The 21,978-nt window shown below is 39.5% G+C and overlaps 3 protein-coding genes across 3 annotated transcripts; 2 read left to right on the top strand and 1 right to left on the bottom strand.

Moving 5' to 3' along the window:
• Window positions 1-444: 444 nt before the first annotated feature.
• On the bottom strand, window positions 445-15,627 carry gigyf1b (GRB10 interacting GYF protein 1b). Its single transcript, XM_056736253.1, has 26 exons — window positions 15,359-15,627; window positions 13,183-13,641; window positions 12,867-12,930; window positions 12,389-12,518; window positions 12,152-12,247; window positions 11,908-12,038; window positions 11,561-11,656; window positions 11,136-11,329; window positions 10,840-11,057; window positions 10,650-10,752; window positions 10,315-10,464; window positions 10,063-10,187; window positions 9,703-9,934; window positions 9,434-9,600; window positions 8,974-9,071; window positions 8,805-8,899; window positions 8,631-8,704; window positions 6,881-7,015; window positions 6,563-6,757; window positions 6,103-6,284; window positions 5,853-6,010; window positions 5,614-5,777; window positions 4,194-4,238; window positions 3,910-4,021; window positions 1,138-3,525; window positions 445-1,059 (listed from the first exon to the last, which is right to left on the bottom strand). The coding sequence occupies exons 3-25, from the start codon at window positions 12,899-12,901 to the stop codon at window positions 3,476-3,478; spliced, it is 2,985 nt and encodes a 994-aa protein (XP_056592231.1). The 5' UTR covers window positions 12,902-12,930; window positions 13,183-13,641; window positions 15,359-15,627; the 3' UTR covers window positions 445-1,059; window positions 1,138-3,475.
• On the top strand, window positions 15,623-17,726 carry zgc:172339 (uncharacterized protein LOC564384 homolog). Its single transcript, XM_056736252.1, has 2 exons — window positions 15,623-16,199; window positions 16,729-17,726. Exons 1-2 carry the CDS (start codon window positions 15,912-15,914, stop codon window positions 17,320-17,322), a joined length of 882 nt encoding a protein of 293 aa, XP_056592230.1. The 5' UTR covers window positions 15,623-15,911; the 3' UTR covers window positions 17,323-17,726.
• A 1,392-nt stretch (window positions 17,727-19,118) lies between these two features.
• LOC130411427 (endonuclease domain-containing 1 protein) lies at window positions 19,119-20,115 on the top strand. Its single transcript, XM_056736046.1, has 2 exons — window positions 19,119-19,409; window positions 19,507-20,115. Exons 1-2 carry the CDS (start codon window positions 19,119-19,121, stop codon window positions 20,113-20,115), a joined length of 900 nt encoding a protein of 299 aa, XP_056592024.1.
• Window positions 20,116-21,978: the final 1,863 nt, after the last annotated feature.

The following is a 21,978-nucleotide window of genomic DNA, read 5'->3' as shown; positions in this document are numbered from 1 at the left end:
TTAATATGTATTGAGAGTTTCGAAGGGCGATTTCAGACACACTACAACCAGCAGAAGTACACGTACTTCCGTCTTAAACACGTTGTGTAATTAAACAGATTTGCAGATTTTGTTTTGACATTTCATTAATTAATTACGTTATCTTATGTGTAAGTTTATTTTAAAGATAAACATATTTATTCCGTTTTGGTTCAGAATACGCCGAGGGCTTAAGGAGCAGAATGAAAAAATAATCAACCTAAATATTCTTCGTAAACCTAGCAGAAGACTGAAACCATGTGACAATCGCACATTCAATACAGATATTTGTGAGCTTTTCTTTAAAATGTATGAGTGTACTGCCTCACAGTGGACAGAAACTGTAAAGCACAAAACAATTCGGCTAAATACTAATTTTGAAGCAACAGTCAGAGTACTATGAGGACAATAACAACATTGAACTGCTTCAAGTTCAACACTTAAAATTTTATTCTCAATTTCACATAGTTTGATCTTTTCCAAACAAAAACTAACCCTCATGTCTTGTATTTCCCCACCTCTTTATTTAAATTTAAACCTAAAAAGAAGACTAAAGGAGGCAAGCTAACAGCTGTTTTTAACTTCACAATATCTTTTTTTAGCATACATCAATGTTCATCATCTTAACATGTTATAGAAAATACTGTGGAAAATTTCCCACAGACTGGTAATGTGAATACAGGAGAAATGTCCAGCTTGGCTCAGATTTCTTTAAATGAATACATGTACTGCGTGTTGATAGAGTCGGTGCTTTTCTAATGTTTATGTTTACCAGGGTTTTCTACAATTAAGGCGTGTGAAACACAAATGATAGCCTACGATGAACAGAACTAGCAAAGACCGAAATCATTTACATTATTTACAGGGCATCCAAGTTCAAAGAATGCACAAGTGTCTGCGTACAAACATATAGTCTCTCCACACGAGCACACACACCTAGTCTGTGGGTCCCTTTCTATTCTTCAAGGAAACAAAAAAGTTGTGGTCACGTAGTCCAGTTTGATGACATCATAGGATGCATACTAGTGTGTGGGCTGGCCCCTGAAAAACAAAACCCTGCATTAAACCACAAAGACATTTGACTAAATTCCAAGTTTAAATCTTGCGGTCATATCTCACCCGTTTTATTAGAGTTCAGCTGTTGACTTTCCATTCATGGATTCTCTCGGTTCAATAATTGCTGTAATATCCACTTCTCTCTTTTAACAGGCGAAATTATGCCCGAGTCCTTGAGTTTTAGTTCAAGTGAAGTGCATGAAGTAACAAGGAGTTTGCATATGTTCGTTTCCCATCCAAAACTCCATCACATCTAGACTCCACCTAACAGCGGGTGAGTTTCAAAGAAGTATGATTGATAGATGTGAAAATCTGTGGGTTCTCCACAGGGTATTCTTCTTAAAAAGGCATAAAGGGTTTTTAATCAAACATTCAAAGAACCATTTTTTCCATATGGTGTAGGATTTTCCTTCATTTGATAGTGTTGCAGAGAACAGAGGGGATTGAGTCTCGAATGATGAGGAAATCTCCATCCTTGTGTTATGCTGTGTGGGCGAGATGGTTCTACACACATTCACTCAATCCCACTCTCTGTGTGTACCACTTAACGCAGCTGGTTGCCACTACTACCCCTACTCCAGGATGGCATTTGAGTTAGTGCTTGTTTTCAGTCCATATCTTTTTTTCTTTTTACAAAAATATAATCCAGTCAGAATAGAGTGAAATATGCATATAGCAGGTATCTTTTCTTTCAATGTATTAAGTACCAAAATCCTGATCCTCAAAGTCTTTCTTGTCAGAGGGTTCAGAAAGTTTGATGCAAAACAAGTATTATGATCCCAACATTCTTGTATTTGGGAAAAAGATCTTTCAAAAACAAACTAATAACAAAATATAGATTCTTTCAAAAAAAGAAAGTTACTGCTACACATTGTAGATCCTTGGCTCTCATTGGCCCTGTAATAAGAGCACAAATAAGATGGAAATCTGACAGTCCGTTCAACCAAGAGATCTGATTGTGGGAAAGAAACCTGGTATCTCCGGGTGCAGTGAGAAAGTTCTGGAAGCGCACTAGCAGCCGGAGACCATCAGCTCCGTACAGGCCATGCACGTCCCAGAATCTGACCTCTGATAATAGGCATATTCCGAATGGTGAGGCATGTCCTGCTTCACACAAGCCTTGCTTTTAGATGCACATTGTTCATTTTGGAATACATTCATTCATAATACTACAACCTTAGGAGGCAAATAAAAAATACACACAAGAAAACAAATAAAAATATTCAAAAAAAGACAAGGTAGCAGCCTAGAAAGTGCTCCAACTCATGAAGTTCAAATACTTTGTATAAAGCTATAAAAAAATAATCATTCGTCCTTTAGCAACAAAAAAAAAGTAACAACAGACACTAAATCACAGCTCCATGGTAACCGACTCAAACATCAGCAAACAGAATCCACACTCTCACTTTCTGGATACAAGGCAGTTCACATCAAGGGCAGAGAAAATAAAAGGGGAACGGGAACAGTTGTAATGTAAGTTGAGTTTGTGTACAGACAATAAAGCTACATTTACATACCAAACACAAGCTCCGAGACCCTGATCGCCCTCAGAAAAGAGCCAAACAGCACCTCAGCCATGCTTTGAAACACTGAAAGGTAAAAACGCAAAGCTTGACTGTCCTATCCGTCTCTTATTAAGAGCCTATATACAATAAGAGAGAAGTTCTTCTGCCTGTCCACACGCACGCAATTTAACACACATGTTCAATGAAGTACAAAAATCGTGTCCAACAAAATAAAAGCAGGGCATTTGTTTTATACAGGTTGGTAAGTAATAAAATTTGTGCAGACTTTCCTTCATCTCACGCTAACGCTCGCACACATGCTCACAAAAATCCTCATAACCTACACTAACATTTTTTTTTTCTTTTTCTTTTATGTTAAACAAGTGCAAATCTTCAAGTTTTTAAATTCATTTTTATAGCTTTACCATGAACATAAAAATACAACAGTGTTTGTCTTTTAGGAGAGATATATTCTAACCGCCCCTAAGAACGCTTAACCTCGGTTATCGATACAGCTGAAACCGCTCCGTTCCTACTGCTCGTATGTATACTCTTACAAATATTCGACACATAATATACGCAACAATATATTCACACACTTTTGCATTGTAAAAAAAGGACAAAACTCCATTTCAAATATGAAAACATTAAAGTGCAATGGTTTAGGTAAGGTGCTTCACAGGAGGAGGTGAAAGAGGATCTCCTCTTCACGCTGATCCTCCAAATAACCCGCTCTTCTGCTCCTCTCACAGTGCGGATTGAGAGAGAACAAGGGGAAAAAGAGAGTGGGCGTCGACAAATGTTGCTCCGGCCCTCCTCTCACTGAGCAGTGCACATTCCTCTGCTGATTTGCTCCAGGTTTAAGGCCTCAGGTAAACTCAAGTAGACGGGCTGGGTCAGTAATCCTCCACCTGCTCCAGCTCACCTCCCCCCAGGAATGAGTAGCCTGTTGAGGAGGGGGAAACCGGAGAACAGAGGTTGAGCAGGTCTGTGGGTTCTCATTCTAAAAGAAACTTTCCATCTGGGTATAGTGTAATAACTAATTCATAGACATTCCATCTGCTTTGTTCTACCACTTAAGGCATGGCAGCAAACAAAACGATTTTTCAATAAGCATATCAGTAAACAGATCCTTTTCTCCAGTTGAAGATCTGACTGTGGCCCAGACGGCAAGAATTTGACTATGCGCCAGAATGCAGATTAAACAGCAGTAGTTCAGGGGTTACGTTACCTAAGGGTTGTTCTAGGTAATATATGCATGCTGATGGGTACAGCTGAATGTAAGGCAACAAGGGTGCGTGAGTGTTTATGCTAGTGTGTGCGGGCTAACCGAGGATACTGGGGTCAGAGTGGAGCATCATGCTAGGCTTTTTCTTCGCTTTTCCTCCCTGAGTGTCGTACATGCTGCTGCCCTTATTCATGTGTGCTGCCTGGAACATCGACTGCGAGGAAAAGCATCAAAACTTTAAGAATTCAATGAAACAGCTCCCATATGGCTAAGCAAATGTTTTATAAATATGTAAAAAAGCATGAATAGTCTACCAATCGTAACTTATCAAACATGTTTTTATAGCATAAAATAAAGAAATAAAATTGTATAACACACACATCTACCTGCAGGGGAAAGTTCATGTTCAATCCAGAGACCTCCTTAGACAGCTATGGAAAGGTTCAGCATATTCAAACTCAGGGTATTATTCATAAATGCATTTCTTTCTGTGTTCAAATGTTCAGTAGAAAACTTTACTGCATTACTGTTAAAGGGGAAATGAATTAAGACCTCATTTTAACCCAAACTTTGTTATATAAGAGAGAATAGTATTCAAGCGAACATCCTGCAAGTGTCGGAACTGAAAACGCCCTTGTTACTGAAATTACAACTGTAATTGATACCAGGCTCAGCGTACGCCAGGTTCTGGAATGCACTGGAATGCATCTATGACCTCATTGATAGGTTGAACACCGCCTCCACAGAAAAATATTAACTACTACTTCTCTAGCCCCGCCCACTGGTTAGCAAATGACTTTAGCCACACATATTACACACGATTGAACTGGTAATCATAACAACATGTTTTTCAGCTAAAGATTGGTTTTGTCCATCAGTTTAAACTAAACCGCGTATATGCTCGGAAGGCCACATCACACAGCACTCTTTTGCATTGTTGCCATGTTTGTTATTAATAAGTGCGTTTATGCTTGTTGTTTGGTCTTTAACCAAAAAGCCTCGGCACTTAGGTCTTAATAAATGGTCTGTTGCAGATTTTAAGAATTTTTGGTCTTATAAAATATATAAACAATTTGGATATTAAGGTTTGTTTTTGTCTTGTCTTTATTTACTTTTTCTGTGAAGATCTGGCAACCCTGTTACTTTAGCGAAGGGCTCTCGAGAGAAAAAGACTTCTTTCACTGTTATTTTTATTTAGAGCGACCAAGCAACGAACACTCAACATTGTGCAGCGCCTGGTTGAATTACTTTGAATTCTGATATTAAGCATGCGTGGTTGAAGTTTATTTTTAAGTACGTTCCTGCACACATGGTTGAAACATTGAGCATTTCTTCGCTTAATTTCACCGTGGAAGGCGCTGGATTTGCGGAGAGACTAAAATTAAAAAGAAGTGCTGTGCAGTCAATATTGGATCTGACAAGAACGCCGTAGCAATCCTATGTGAGTAAAACATATTTGTACCATGCGTCACTATTGCTTTGTTAGAGATCGCTAATCGATATTTCCTGATAATGTGTAACCTAACGTTATGTGTCTAACCAAATTCACAGAAGGCTCCAACTAAGTTTACTACTCAAAATGCTATCCAATCATAGCAGTGGGAGTTTAATTCCAAGTCTTCAATAGGGCAAGCCCATAAAACAGCGTTTGTGGAGACGGCCTCAAAACCCGGATAGAAAATAGCCCATTACTTATTGATTTAGATGTTTTCGAATGTAAAAACAACGTAAACGTCATAAGTAGACCCTAGACAACAGTATAAAATAATAAAAATGGCCAGTTCAGGACACTTTTAAATTACACACCTGCTGCTGTTGTCTCTGGTGGTTTGCTTTCTGTTTGGCACGGCGCTCCAGAAACTGCTTGGCAAACTCTTTGGCTTCCATAGTATCACCCAGATAAATGCGGATGAAGTCATGAACTTCATATGGAGACTCCACCTCCTTTAGATATGCCACAATGGTGGGCACTACACGAGAGAAAAATAAAGACATTTCAATTTCCAAAATGCATTTTGGAAGGGAACAGCAGAAGTGACATTTACCATCCAGTGAAGAGGAGTTATTTGCAGAAGGGTTGAGAGCGTGAAGCATCTGTTCACACCAAGTGGTGAAACCATCCTGTGGTTTCATACCCTGAAGCAACTTCAGAAGCCTGTCTTCGTCGTCGGTGCGCTTACGGCGATTCAGCATGTACTGTTCACTAAGGACATGCATTATGGAGTGAATGGTGTGTGCTAAAACTGCAAAGTATACATTGAGAGGTAAATACTGTGTGGTTGCAAGTTTGTGTACCTGAGCGAGGGACTGCTGCGGCTGTTCTTCAGGCCCATGTTGCGATGGCTGGCCTGGTTCTTCAAGGCTTCGTCCCACATGCCCATAGCAGGGTTGCCGCCTCCGAGCTTTCCTTCCAGGCCAGCTCCACCCCACATACTAGCGGGCCCATCACTCCATTGGCCCATTGTTAAACCTCCATGCTAAGTTAAACAGACATTTTCAAAATCAAATAAATTAACAACATAAAAATAGCAGCGTTTGCTGGTGGATGTTATAAGTAACTGGTGTTTATTCCATTTGCGGCCTTTGATATAACTGTTGGGATGGCTTGGGACTTCGGTCTTGTTGTGCCATCAACCAAACCGGACATCTATTTCCTGCAGCTCTAGATTGGTGACATTTTTCATGCCTCCTCAATTGTTCATTTAAATGTAGGTAACACTAATAGACAGCTATTAAAGACTCTCACGGTCCTTACCCTTTGCTGCTGCTGAGCTCTCTGCTGCTGTTGCTGCTTGTAAAGTCTCTCTGTCTCTAGATCCAGGATGTTCTTTCCTGAAGTCTTGCCCAGAGATCCAGTTTGGCTACCACTCCACCCTGCACCCCCTGACATACTCTGGTGCTGCTGACTCTGCTGCAGTAACTTCATGATCAAGTCCTGCTGCTGACGGCACTGGTGTAAAACAAAAAGATGTTGTACACGTTACATTTAATATGAAAATAATCGATCACATACGCATCTCTGAAACGGGTATGATGGTGTTAATGTTGTCAGGGTTGTGCAATGCTTTCCAACCTGTTTTCGCCTGTAAAGGTCTTCCTCATCTCTTCTCTTCTGTTCCTCCTGCAGTCTGCGTTTCTCTTCCCTCCGTTTCCTCTCCTCCTCTTCACGCTTCACCCTGAGTTCAGCTTCACGCCTCTCCTGCTGGATCTAACACATAGATGAGACAAGCTGAATTAACACATCTGAGTTTTGAGAAAAGTTAAAGGGATACTTCATCCAAAATTTTTATTCTGTCATCATTTACTCACATTGGAGTTGTTCCAAATCTGTATAAATATCTTTGTTCTCATGGACACAGAGAAAGATATTTGGAACTTGGGATGTGCGATATTATATTGTTTGCAATATACCGGAAGAAATTCTCCACACGATAGGAATGTGTCTTCCCGCGATATAAACGATAATTTGTAGTTGATGAAGTATTTCTTTGTGAGACCCATTCACAGCACATATGTGAAGCGAAAACATGTATAGCAGAGGGCGGACGTGAAGCTGAGAAAGTTTGCACTAACAGAGGAGCTCTAATTCTCATTAAGGTTGGCACTGTAGATGCATCAGAGATAATGTTAAGTTTCACTTTCGTTTCATTTAAATAGTTAAGTACCGTTGATAGTCATAATACATTACACCACAACATTTAGTTTGGTTTAAAGTATTTATTTAAACATTCGTTAGATGTTATGCCCGTGTGCACAAATTGCTTATTGCGATTTCTTGCCTTTTTACAGGATGAACGGAGCGTCCCGTGCATAGCTCGCGGCCACTCATAGCATCACAGCGTGCACAGCACTGCTGCCTATCTACATACAGTACAAAATGAGAGTTTGTATTACGTTATTTTATATACGTTTATGACCTTACGTAAGTGTAGATTATTTAATTCGATTTCTTTTATCCACATTTTTTTGTTCTCTTTCTGTAGCGTTGGTCATAGACAGATTCACAATCTTGCTGTGAGAAGAGTAGGTTCACACAGTTCAAGAGAGAGTGATTGACAGCGTGATGCGGTCGTTTCAACCCAACAATAGGCTTTTTACAGTTAAGGTATGATGTGTTTATTTAGTTTTAGGTTAATTCAATTTTTATTTACAACTTTTTGTAGTCGAATGTCACTATTATATTTTATTTTTACAAAAATACTGTAGGTATATTTTAGGGGACTGTTTGATTTGAGCTAATTTTTACTTTTTGATAAATGTTTGTGTTTCTATGGCTCTAGACTTCATTCAGCCACTATCACTTTTGCCAAAAAACAGCAGTGGATATATCGCCATTTGTACCTTTATCGCATCAAACACCAGAAATTATCGTGATAGAGTTTTAGGCCCATATCGCCCATCCCTATTTGGAACAATGCCTACCACCAGACAGATTTTGTCCCCCATTGACTACCATAGAAGGAAAAACTACAATGGTTGTCAAAAGTGCGCCAGAAAAGTTTGCTGTCCAATATTCTTCAAAATGTCTTATTTTGTGTTTAAAAGAACAAAAAAAACGAATTTTTCCTACTATGGGAGTCAATGGGGGTTATAAGCATTCTTCCAAATATCTTTCTCTGTGTCCATGAGAACAAAGATATTTATACAGATTTGGAACAACTCGAAGGTGAGTAAATGATGACGGAATATTCATTTTTGGGCTAAGTATGTCTTTAAAGCACATTCCCAATGTACCCATGTAAAAAAAACTATACAGCAAAGGGCATTGGTTAAAAAGAAGTGCCAAAGAAAAAAAAAATTTCTGATGGTTGCATATCTCTTACTTTCTGCAAATGTTCAAGAGTCGAACCCTGAGTGGAGTTACTCATGGTTAAGTCCCACAGACTGGCCTCACCGCCTTCAACACACAAAAGCAAAAAGTTACGATAACCAACAGAGGAAGAAACTATTAATTTTAGAATAAATCAACTAAATAATCGCACATGCGTGCATAGTACCTGACTGCTGAGATACTGAGGTAGGCATGTCCCACAAGGACCCGGTGTCTGGCACTGACATAGACCTGTTCATGCCAGGCATTATTCCAGACTCCCTGAAACACATACACACCATTTTCAAACCCTAAACACGTTTATGAACAATTGAGGAATTATAACAATGAGATACCTGTTCATGTGCTGGAATCTAATCTGAAGTTGTTGGTACAAGGCTGCACTGGCAGCTTGTTCTAACTGCTTCTTAAGCAGCTCCTGGTCCATGTTTCCCTATGAAAAAAACAAAATGAAAATCGATTATTATTAACAATGAGTATGTTTAGCACATCTATAATCTTTTCCTGAATTCTATATTCATGCTTCAAGCTGCCTGGATAGAATAAACTGCCTATAGTTAGACATTAAATCTAAATTACTTTTTTTATGATTATGATATATTTATTGAACATCAGTGTCTTATTACTGTTGTCGCCGTTTTATAAAAGCAATAAGCCATTAACAGTTGTGCACTTATTTTTTTATAGACCTTTACAAAACCTCAATGTATCACTTATAATAGCTTATTGCTTCAAACCATATTACAGATACATGTTAAATAAAAGCATTGAACACATTTCTAATGCACTCCTCACCAGGAGCGGAGGAGGGGAGGGGCCGGGAGAAAAAGGCACACGCCCCCACATCTTAATGACTTCACCCAGGGGCTGAAAACCCTCATCACAACCACGTTTGACCACCAGGTTCATTGTAAAATACCCCGCCTGAAACCACTCGCACATCTCCACTGTAGTAAATGGGCCTGAAAGAGAGACAATTGAATCAGCCCAGAAGCTATGAACATGGCGGTAATTAATTCATAAAACAAATCTAGTCATGAAATTTTCTTGCTAGTGAGCGTTACCTTGAATCTCTCCTTGAGGGTCTTTGTAGAACCACTTCATAGCCGATTCATGGGAGAGAGGCAGGGCGCTGGCGGAGTGTGAAAGTGTGTGTGAGGTGGAATGAGAGTGTGTGTGAGAAGAGGGGTGTGTGTGGGCATGCCCCGCACCGATGTGGCTCTCCTGAAGAGCTTGAGTGAAACATTCCTCTTCAAGAGACGTGTCCTGTAGGGATGCCACCATCTTTTCTGCCTCCTTTAAACAGATTCACAACGAATTATGTCTTTATTCTTTGCTAGTATTCAAACCTCTATTTGTTTAGATAAGATAAAATTTTCATGAAATGTTCTTGAAATAACATCAAAAGGCAAGCAGACACTGACCTGCTGAAGGTGCTTCATGCCATCTTCTTCTTCAGTGTCTCCACCTACCGAAGGGAGGTCAGTACTGGTCATGGGAGGGGAGGAGTTATGCCTTTTCTGTGTGCCGACACTGCCTGGAGGAGCATCTACATGAACATAATTCAGAGTGTTTTTCAGGCTTTTGGAACAACAGTAAATAACTGGGTAAAATGCTAAAAATGTCAAAAGAATAGATCAAAAAAAAATTGGGAGCCAGTGAAGATGGGTACAAACCTTCAGCAGGCTGGGGTGCAGGTTTTGAGGGGGGCGTGATCATAGGTTTGGGGGTCTCTGGCTCTGGGGGGTGTATAGGAGCTGGGACAAAAATTGGTGATGGTGGCTTTCCATCGCCCTCAAAGATAGTTGCTGCATCAAACTCCTCGACTGGGATAAACAGAAATGTGGAAAGCGTCTTAATTGTGAAGGAAGGGCAGAATTATGCTAATTCAAGGCAGTACAACAGAGGGAACAAAGAACACGTCTCAAAAAATAACAAAAAGAAACAAAATTCAACAGACTCTTCTTCTGAAGAAAGGTCCTTAACATTTTATTTTTAAGTTTTTACTTACATTGTTCAGTAGGGCTGTCCTTCCCCTGACAACTCTCCTCTTCCTCCTCCAGAGGTTCAAATTCCAGTTCCTGGTCTTCATGGATTGTATCTCTGGCGTTTTTCTGCAGGGTGACATTTTATATTCAACCCGTTTGTCACTGATGTGATGTCACATACCACAATGCAAATATCCTGAAACTCATGCAAACCTTGATGCACATGAAGGCTCCGGAGGAGTCGAAGGTTCCCATCTCTCCCTCTTCTTCATCAGTGCACCACTCAGGTAGGCCATCTCTCTCATCCTCTCCTCCTTCACTTCCAGCCCTTCTCCGTCCACTCTCTCCATCACGGAAGTCAAAGTCAAACTTTTTACGTCGGCCGTCTCCGCTGACCTGATCCCGCCAACCCGCTGAACGAGGACCACCATCTAGAAAACAGAGAACAGGAAATGGTTTTGGTTTCTTCTTTAAAGCATTTTTAACAAACCAACATGTAACATGCGTACCTTCACGGCGTGCTCCTGCAATCCTCCAGCATGCCCCAGGCTCCGCCCCCTCCATGTCCTCCTGCTCCTCTCTGAGTGTGCGCCAGTTATCGCTGTCCGAGCGGGCATAATCCTTCCTTCCTGCTGCCCCGCCCTCTTCAAATCCGCCCCGCCCAACATCACGCCTCAAGGGCTTCTCAAAGCGTCGCTCACCTCTGAAACCGAAAACAAAGCTCTTTAAATTCATTAAATACGACACTAAAGATTAACTCAAGGCAGCATCTAAACATCATCCCACAGAGGCAAGATAAAGAACCCAGGTGAAAATCATGGTTTGTCTAGATAAACAATACACAAGTCCTGAGTTTGATGGCAAATATAGAGGCAGGTAATGTTGTAAACATATTAAAATGGTTAACTTGACACACAAAACTACAGTAACCCACCTGTCATCCCAGCTCTGGCTGCGGTGCACTTCTCGTCCACGGCCAAAGCCAACCTCTTCCTCCGCACCTCTTTGGTAGAATCCAACCTCCCCCTGCCTCTCCCTGCAGCCAAACACAACAAAATAAATGAGTTTTTTTATAATAGCATTTAATGAGGCCACTATGAGGTCATAACATTAAAACTATACTTGTTTTTATCAAATGTTTAACATATACATATTGTTGCATGCGTTGCTTTTCAAACTGTCCTCTTTCTACAAAACGAATCCAGTAGACACAAGCAATAGCAGTTGAGCTTTCTGCAGGGTCTTGGTACTCCTAAACCGAAGTTATCTAATTCTGTGTACTCTGGGCTCAATTTACCTCTGCCTCCCCGAACAGTTCCACGCCCTCTAGACACACCTGGTGGTACTGCCCCTCCTCCTTTACCCATTAGCCTCAGCACTGCCACACTATTCACCGACAGTGAGAAGTTTCTCTGAAAAGTGGAAGAGATTAAAAAAATGATATCATCCACTTAGACACGACAGACAAAATGATTCCACAAACTCCCCCAAATTCCTGTGACTGCGAAAAAAAGAGAAGACTCACTTGCTCCTCTTCGGTTAGGGGCTCCAGAGCCAACGGCTGCAGAGGCTCTTCCTGCAGGATGGAGGCGAACTCCTGATCATGCATGTCTTCAGGGATCTATAAACACAAAGAAAATAGCATTAAACTCTTCTCACTGTTACATCCTGACTATTCTCACACCAGCAGATTTACACAACTAAGTGCATGCTTGTGGTCATTTTAATATATTTGATTATGCAGGTGCCACGAGTCTCTCACCTTGTTATCTTTGACATAAAGTGCTAACATCTCCTCGCGGCCATAGCGGTAGTCGGCCAACTTGGACTTTGGCATTGCAGGGGAAGGGGGAGGGGACGTCACGCTCCCCCCTCTGGATAGTGCACGGAGCCTGAAACAAACAGACACCCGGCATATTTATCATCAAAAATTTAAGAATCGGCCTTGATTCAAGATTTGATATTGTTTTGGCATAAAATGAGGAATTGTCAAATTACAAAACGGGAAACATCTGCTTCCTCACGATGACATATATGGGTAATAAGAGAGAAACCAAAATTCCGCCCACAAGAGAATTTTTCAGTTTATGAATTTATACCACATTTAATAACTACATGAATAAATGTGAATTTGGTCAATCTGACCAAACTGGTGGCAGTTGTGGAGAAATAATGGACAAAAAGTGGAGAATCACTGCATATTAATCTTGCGTTTAAACTAAAACAAAAGTGTAGATTACCATTCTGGACCGAAGTTGAGTGTCTCAGCCGTCATATTCTGTGTGTCCAGAGGGCTCAAGGTTTCTGTCAACAAAAGGGAAGATTAAATGTAACCAGATAACATACAGATCAAAACAAAGAACACATTAATACTGACCAGCAAAAAATGTCAAAATTATTAGACACTGCTACTTTACGATACAAGACTTAACTTAAGATGTGCTGTATGAAGGTATTTACAATATATGGTGGTAGAACTGTATTAACTGTTCTTTACAATTGTGTTTATACTTCAAAAGACAGATTTTACAGAAATAAGCAAGCACAGGGTCTCACCTTGTCCAAACAACAGGACTGTAAATAATCAGGACAAGTGGGGAACAGGAATGAGATGGTTCTGTCAGAACCTGTATGTTGGTTCTGTGTGCTGAGATGGACTTTGCAATCCTAAACTCTGTATAAGTACTGTTATAGCTGCCAGTTTCAGTGAGATAAAGGCCGATGAGTATCAAGCCAGAAAAACGTGAGCTTCAAAAGATGGCACACCACACTAATGCGCCAATAACTTCTGATCTTTACAAAAATCAGCTAATGGAAAACACTATAGAAAGGGAAAATACACTGTTCTGTTAAGATCTTGTGGCAGCATTAATAACAGCAGCTACTGTTAAAAAAAAGCAGGGCAGTTTGAAATGCTGTATCTATTGCGGTGTAAATCTCAATCTCTTTAAATATTCTTATAGGCCAATTTCTTTTTTTAACATAAGCAAGCCTTCAGCTTCCAACTCCTCACACCTGCAGAGAAAAAAACACAATGACTTCTAGTTGTTTACAAAATTAAGATGCATCATGCATGCCAAACAAGATACATTTTTGGTCTTATTTGTAGTACAACCACAGGAAACACAAATTTTCAAAGGTCTCATCATAGAAACCATAAAATAAACTAAACCATAAACTAAACTTTGATGTAAATGGTAATAAATCTGACAAAAAAACATGGTTGCCACACAACTCTATATTACAATCACAGTGAATATTCCTGGAAGACGTTTAAATTCTTTAGAACCAAAACACCATTTTAAATGTTGAGCAGTGACTATAGAGACAGTTTCATCGGATGCATGCACCTGGCCCGAAGTTAACTAATGGCTTATAATATAACTATTCAGATTTGAATTCATTCATGTTGATATTTAATTGTATAATAATTGTATTAAATAAACAATTTGCGGTATTTTATTGCGTGTTCATTTCATTGAATAAACAATTTGTTGTATGGGTTGTGTAGGCTAACTTGTCACATTTAAGTTTAGCCAAGTAATTGTTCTTCTACGGGTAAGCAAAATAATAATGTCTAGACACATACTTTAAACTTGCCATCTAATGTTATTTACTTGCATATTTTGCTTGATTTCAGAAATAATCCACATGGTCTCCATTATTTGTGGATGTGTAGTGTACTAGAATTTACGTTTGGGCAAAGAGGCATGTAATGTTTGTTTAGGTTGTTGCTTTGAAACCATCTAGTCTGACATACAACATCTCAACCTACTCAACACTGCCACAAGTCAATTATTATGGGATTTTATCAGATAATAATAATACTGGGACGACTGGTAGGCGACTTCACAAAACTAATTTGTGACGTCACACTGCGATTTCAGCGAACTCAAAAAAGGTTTTATTATAAAACATTTACTCAACATTTATTTGTATTTATCGCTTTCTCATTTCATTTGTACAGATTAACTTTCTAACATTTTACGACCGTCAGATTTTTATACACTGTCTGTTGTCCGGACCAAAATAATTCAAAATAACATTATCATCAGAATTATGTCATCAGTGAAATTCATATTTAATGTTGTTTTTGTCATTTATTTGGTCAATTTAACACACCAAAACAAATACAAGTGTATGAAGGCAGAGAAAGAGCGATAGAGTTTGCAACCATTGTAGCTCTAACGGCAAAACTTTAAATGGTTGCTGAATAGTTCACTTTGTTTAGTTGTGTAGAATTTACAAAGCCGCGTTTAAACACCACAATTAAATACAATACCCGTGTGATAACACACCCTAAAATACGAAGATGTTATAGATTAACACTTTACACATCATCACTCAACAAACACGGTAAAGTTACAGCTGACCGTGCGAAAATATGTGCATCGGAATGGTGTATTTAAAGCTCATTGCGCCTTTATGCGACAAAACATTTGAATTTGTGAAGCACTTTCTAATAAAAGTTAACAGAAGATCTAATTACAAACATTTAAAAACGGAAGAAAACGTCGACTTAAAGCGGAGGAACACCAGTAAGTTCTCAAATATGCTCGCGATGCCCCCTCGCGCCTCGTTGCAGGCCTTCATTACCACACTATGAGTGAACCTATAGATGAATGTGAATTACACCCGATAATAGTTCGTTATACCAGTAAAGTTACAACACCCACCGATGCACCAATCACACTGTCCATTCAAATGGTGAAATGATCATTTATGTACGCACCTCTTCTGCGAGACCTGCCAAAGCGAGCCTGCTGGCCAGCTAGGCTAAACTAGCCAGCCACTATTTTCTCCAGAGTTGAATCTTTTTTTTAACAATTCTCTCCTTTTGCACGTTTGCGCTACGCTGTACCCAATGGTCTAATCAGACGTGTCTCCGTTTCAAACGTTTAACTTGTGTGAATCTCGACGCTAAATTGTATACTTATTTCTTTCTTGTAACGCAACGGTCGAAACGAGTTTTTCTGTCTCCCCCGGTCGTCTTGTTGTTTGTGTTTTACAAAAATGGCTGTTGGACGTCAACCACGTGATAAATCCGTCCAGTCACTGGCGGCTTCCGCTAAGCGACGCTCTTCTTTGTGTGCACGCGGCGCAGCGCGTTTTTCCGAACAGCGCCTTCCACTGATGATACAGTGTAACAACATTAGTGGAGTGTCAAGTGACACGAGCGCGCATTATTTGACTATCGTTAAACTGATAGAAAATGAGGACGCGGGGAGAAATTCAAAGCAGTTATTCAAAGAAGTTTTCTGTACTTCGAGCTTCACGTTAATGTAATGGGGCCCCGAACTTTGCAGGTGCTCGTGTGCTGTCTGATGGCTACTGTGCGCTCGGAAGTGCAGAAAGATTTTTCGCCGGAATGCCGTCAGTTTCTGTATACAGGCAAAGCCCCGCGGGGGCTGGAGAACCGGTCACTTAAGAAGATCTGTCAGCGTTATAACGGTAAAGCGCGGTATGTCAGTCTGTATGATGTTGTGGACCACATCCCTGTGTATTCTGCGTACACTTTCAAGCGCTCCGATGGCTCCAAGAAGGTTGATGTTCCTTGGATGTTCGAGCCTCAGGTGACTCACTTTACGCATTCACTTTTTTACGATGCTTAACCACAAGTAGGCTATTAAACTATTATAAATGTGTTTATATATATTTACTAGATTTAATGATATATTTAATTTTTTGACTATATTATTACACACGTATTGTATTTATTAATCATCATACACAACTATTTTGCTTGAACACGACCATGGGGATATACTTAAAGGGATACTCCACCCCAAAATTAAGAGGCTGTCATAAATTCTCCTCCAAACCAGTTGTTCCAGACCTGTATACATTTCTTTGTTCTGTTGAACACAAATTTGGAAATTTTTTAAAACATTTCTGGGACATCATTGACTACCATAGCAGGAGAAGTTTAAATGGTTTTCCTCTTTCCTAAATTTGTCAAAGTATCCCTTTAAACGTGCATAAACCCTTTTAAAACCAGCAAATAGACCAGCTTGGAACGCCACATAAAACTTTTAGACCAGTTTGGTTAGTCTGCTTTTTCATGACTCATTTCACATGATTTATTTTTATATTCTGACGCAGCTTTCCACAACCTCAGACACTGGTGAGATGCAGCCATTTCCTCCGAATTTTCTCCACGACAGCTTTTCAGACGCCCAGGCTGTCCTGGACGACTACTCAAACATCGTCGATTTCGAGCGAGGCCACTTAAACCCGGACGAGCACCAGGCTCACCCCGACGACAAGGCGGCCACATACACCCTTACCAATGTAGTCCCTCAGGTCCCCGAGTTCAACATCGGCCACTGGAAACGCCACGAGCACGCCATCCGCCGTCGCCTCAACAACTACTGCCGCGGTACGGCGTATATAGTCACAGGGGTCACCACCTCTGGCAGGATGATACGTAGGCACAACATCAACCGAGTGGCCATTCCTACCTACTTGTGGTCAGCGTACTGCTGCGTAGATTTCGACCGCAATGCCCCGTTCGAAGAACGATCCAAATTCCCAGCATTCGCGGCCCACGGGCTCAACGAGAAAGAAGGATCAGAGGTCATGGAGATATCTGTCAAACAGCTGGAAGATTTTTTGAAGAAGAATACATTTGTAGATAAGAGTTTTCAGATATTCTTTGAGGACTGTAAGATGAATGATGCCATATTACAAAGATAGGCTCACAATAAATTTATAATTAATTAAATATTTCACTTTTCTGATGTTGCCTTTTATTCTTTTGCTTGCTAAACACATGTAACACGCGTTCATTACTTTCAAGTCTTTCAATTGACAAAAAGTGTCATAAATTATAACTGTATAATGAATTTCCTGCAATATATAAGGGTTTCAAATAAAATCAAAAATCTGTAAAAGAAATTGTAAGAATGTTTTGTACCTGCATTTTACTTAACTGCGTATTAAGCAAAAAAATGTATGAAACTGTTTGTATGTCACACTTTTTTTCATTCACTAAAATCTTTATAAAACTAAAAACCATTTATTTTTGCCTTGACTGGTTTAGTGAAGATTCAGAAAATGTTGTATCTTCCAATTAAGAATATTTATCCACAAGAGGACTGAATAGAGCGATGAAATGAGAGAGATTTAATGACTGAAGTCATCTGGGGCCTCAGGGGTTTTACTAGGTCCATTAACTTCTTTATGAAACAGCAATGACTAATCTTTTCTCGCACAGTGAGCATGTTTATAGCAATTTATCCCAATACTCTTCTAAAATAAAACAATGACCACTTAATCTTCTCTGTGTGCCTGCAGTCCGTCAATAACACCCTGTATTGTTTTTAGACGAGTACTTGTAAAACATGAGGGAAAACGGAAGGCTTTAGGTGATCTAAATAAGTTCTACAAAGCATCAAGTAATCAATAATAACATGCATCTGCTTTTGTGTTCATGTGCTCTAAGCTACCTGTACAATGAATATGTGAATAAGTGTAATATCTTGTCTAATATAACCGAATAGTGGTGAAAGGAGGAGAGATGAACAGATCCATTCATTCCTTATCCCTTGCTGACACAAGCTACAAGCTCAATTTATCTCTATATATTCTTATTTCTCTCATCCATTTTTTCTTGCTGTATGAGGGCTGTTTGTTCTCTTGTAATATGAACCTAAGCTTGATTTACATTTTATGAGGACGTTCAGATGAACGCTACACAGAGAAAGGAAGAATACTATGTGATAAGGTTCGGCATAATATTTTCCTGTATCGTGTCTTTTCCTTCCTTTATGGATAGCTTTTTCTTCTTTATTTACTCCATCTCATGTCATTCCAAACCTGTATGACTTCTGCAGTAAACATTTGAAGCTATATTAAAGAATGCTGATACCCGAACAATACAGGACCACGTTGACTTCTCCAGGATGAATCCAAAACCACTATGTCATTTTCACAAAATATCTTACATTTACATTTAGCATACGCTTTTATCCAAAGCGACTTACAAATGAGGTGAACAATAGAAGCAATTGAAACAACATAAGGACAACAAAAAGCATAAGTAGGGATCTGTCGGATACATAAGTCTGCATTAGCGAGTGAAGATACGGGGGTACCAAACAAGTGGCGGTCTTGTAGGCCAAGAGCAGAGCTTTTCATTTATGAATAGAGACGTGTGCTCTCTTCGGTTCATTGAAGACCACTCTTGCCGCTGCATTCTGGAACTTATTTTGAGATCCACTTATGACATATAAATGATGACAGAATTTTGATCCTTTTGACCAGCTCCATGCTATGGCCATTAAAGCATCAGCTGTATAATTTGCTGATCGGAATTACACCATCGCAAGCAAAGTGTCATGCGTTCTCCTATTTTGCTTATCTAATCAGTCAAGTCATTCGAAAGAAATAGTTTCAACGTTCTCTAGCTCTGTCATTCATCTAAGGAACGCTTAGTTGAAGCCATCAAGAAGATCCTAGGTGTGCCTCTGACTGAAATGCATCTCTCCATCATGCATGTGGCTCTTGCCTTCACAATATGGCTCAGTGTACACCAGGGTACAGCAACTGTTGTTGAGGACTTCAACCATGTTGAGAGATGCAAAGATTCACTGTATATGGGCACCCCACCGCGTGGTGTTAATGATGAAAAACTCAAGAAGATTTGCCAGCGCTACGCTGACAAACCACGATTTGTGACCCTGTATGATCCCAAAAAACGAATTCCGGTGTACTCTGCGTACACCTTCAAGAAGACAGAGGGCGACCGACGGGTGGACTACCCCTGGATGTATGAGCCTCAGGTAATCTTCTTTGGTTGTGGGTTTGATTGCCAAAGAGCGAAATGTGAACAAAATGTGTGCCAAATGCATAAGTGTAATAATAATGTAAAAATCTTAGCTTGCAGAGCTAGATGGAAATGGAAACATGATGCCTTTTCCCACCGGCTACCTGCACATGAAGTTCGAGGACAGCCAGGCGGTTTTGGAAGACTACTCTGATGTGGTGCTCTACGAGAGAGGCCATCTGAACCCAGACCAGCACCAGTCTGACCCCCATGACCGAGCAGCGACCTACACGCTCACCAACGTCGTACCGGAGATCCGCGAGTTCAACATCGGACCGTGGCGCCAACACGAAGAGAGCATCCGCGTGCGCCTCAACAACTTCTGCCGCGGAACAGCCTACATTGTAACCGGGGTTGTAACCACCGGTAACATGATCCGACGCAACAACCAAGACCGAGTCGCGATCCCTGAAGACGTTTGGTCCGCTTACTGCTGCACTGACTACGACAGAAACTCGCCGCACAACGTGCGTATCCGCTTCCCGACCCAAGCGGCTCTCGCCAAGAACGCAAAGGAGGGCAACACTGTTCACGAGCTCCCAGTGCAGGATCTAGAGAATTTCCTGAAGACCAGAATGGATGTAGACCTGAACTTCCAGCTGTTTTATGATAACTGCATCTCACCTTCACCTCTTCCTCTCTACCTTCACCACACCATATAATAAGACATCAGCTCCGCCTGGTTTTGTTTTAGGTTTCTTGCTTTCTTCCTCCATTAGGGTTTTAAAAAAACAAGCTTTTATGTTATAACGTTTTAGAATCAATTCTAAATAATGCTAGTGATAAAAAATTATAAACAGTATATACAGTATATGTAGGGCTATAAATTCTCTTTATTTTGTGAATGCTGTATGTTACAGTATCACATTTTTCTAACTTTACGATCTAATAGTAGTGTACTGCATACATAATGCAAACACGTTGTTTACTGTCAACACCTTACGTTTTAGGTTTTTGTTTTTAATCATCAATATTTGTTTGCCTGTGGGTGGCATAAAATAATACTGATACATTAAAAAAATAAACCTTTTCTTGTTATTTAAATAATTTTAATTCTTTTAATTCTTTTAGTTAAATAAACATGACTTATAAATGATTCCCTGTGTCGACTTGTTTCCTATTTTTAAATAGTCTTTAAAATATTACAACTTAATAGTCTTAAGTTTGTACGAAAGCAAACTTGTTAGTATGAGGCAGCCTACTTATTTTTGGCCTTATTCTTATTCTTATGATGTAAATTTTAATTCCATATATCTGGTAAAAGTTCATTTTGTCAAAATTTAAGAGTTGGCCTATTCTTGATGAAGCTAACAGAAATGTGGACTTTAACCCGCAAAACACTATTTTAGATGTTATAAAAGAGTTGTTAAATATTGCTTCTTTTTCTCTTCTGCCTGTGTCTAGTTTATATTTTCGTATGATTTTTGTTTGACCTTTTGTTGACCTTTGCGTTTTGTTCGTTTAGAGAAGAATGAACAGGTTTGTGGTCTCTTGAGAGGTATTTGGGAAGACATATCAGAAAAGATAGAGGTGTATAAATTGTGAAAATCAGGTGGATATGTTTACAGTGACTTGAATTTATATATAATTTGAATGAATATGAAAATATGAGTGTGTTATTGCAGCATAAACAAAGGTCTAAACATATGTTAATAAATGCTCCAGTGCTTGATAATTCACAGGTCACACAGGACAGTGTTTCATATGCCTTTAATGACTGACCAATAACTCGGAAGCTATAAATTAAATTAGCATGCTTGAGAGAGATGTCTTTTATTGCTTGAGACAATAATCTAATCTGAGGCAGACGCAAATGAGGATGGATATGCAAATGCTGTGAGGCTAATACGCTTTAGTGGAATAGATGAGCCTTCTCTTTCTCTCTATCTCCCATTAACTCATATTCTCCCCATCATTTCTATTGATTGTCTCCGGTTAACAAACTAACCATATCGGTGCTTTATTTTTATTTAAATGCATTAATGGATAATGAATGTACGGCAAGTAAACAGTAAACATGATAATAAGCCTGGATCAATAAATTTTACTTTTCATACTGTGTTATTTTAATTTAAATTAACATTCTTATATTTTTCTTTAGCTGAGCACTACGCTTTTTATTTGTTAATTGTCTCTTCGTCTAAAATGTAGACCAGGCAGCACCATTCATGGTCATGTTTGACTGAAACACACATTGCAGTGTTCGACGGGGGACGCCGAGCATTAGATTTGATCACTAGATGGCGCTGCGGTCAAACTTTTATTATGTTCGTGAAGCAAGAACTCACTTACAGATTATCTCTGTCAATTTTTCAGTCTGAAAAAGATTACCGTAAATCATTATTCAGTAGATCTAGAATAACAATTATTTTTATGATTACACACTTAAGAGTTGTTTATAGTGATGCATTTATTTGTTAATGTTTCTTTTGTTGGATCGCAGCATAATATGAATGCGTTCAGCGAAGTTTATCTATTCAGGCCTCGAACGTGAGATGACAGGATTGTCCATTGAAAGCATATCG

Source organism: Triplophysa dalaica, chromosome 22 (genome assembly GCF_015846415.1).
Source record: "Triplophysa dalaica isolate WHDGS20190420 chromosome 22, ASM1584641v1, whole genome shotgun sequence".
Taxonomy (NCBI): domain Eukaryota; kingdom Metazoa; phylum Chordata; class Actinopteri; order Cypriniformes; family Nemacheilidae; genus Triplophysa; species Triplophysa dalaica.
This window is presented reverse-complemented; position numbering and strand designations above follow the sequence as displayed.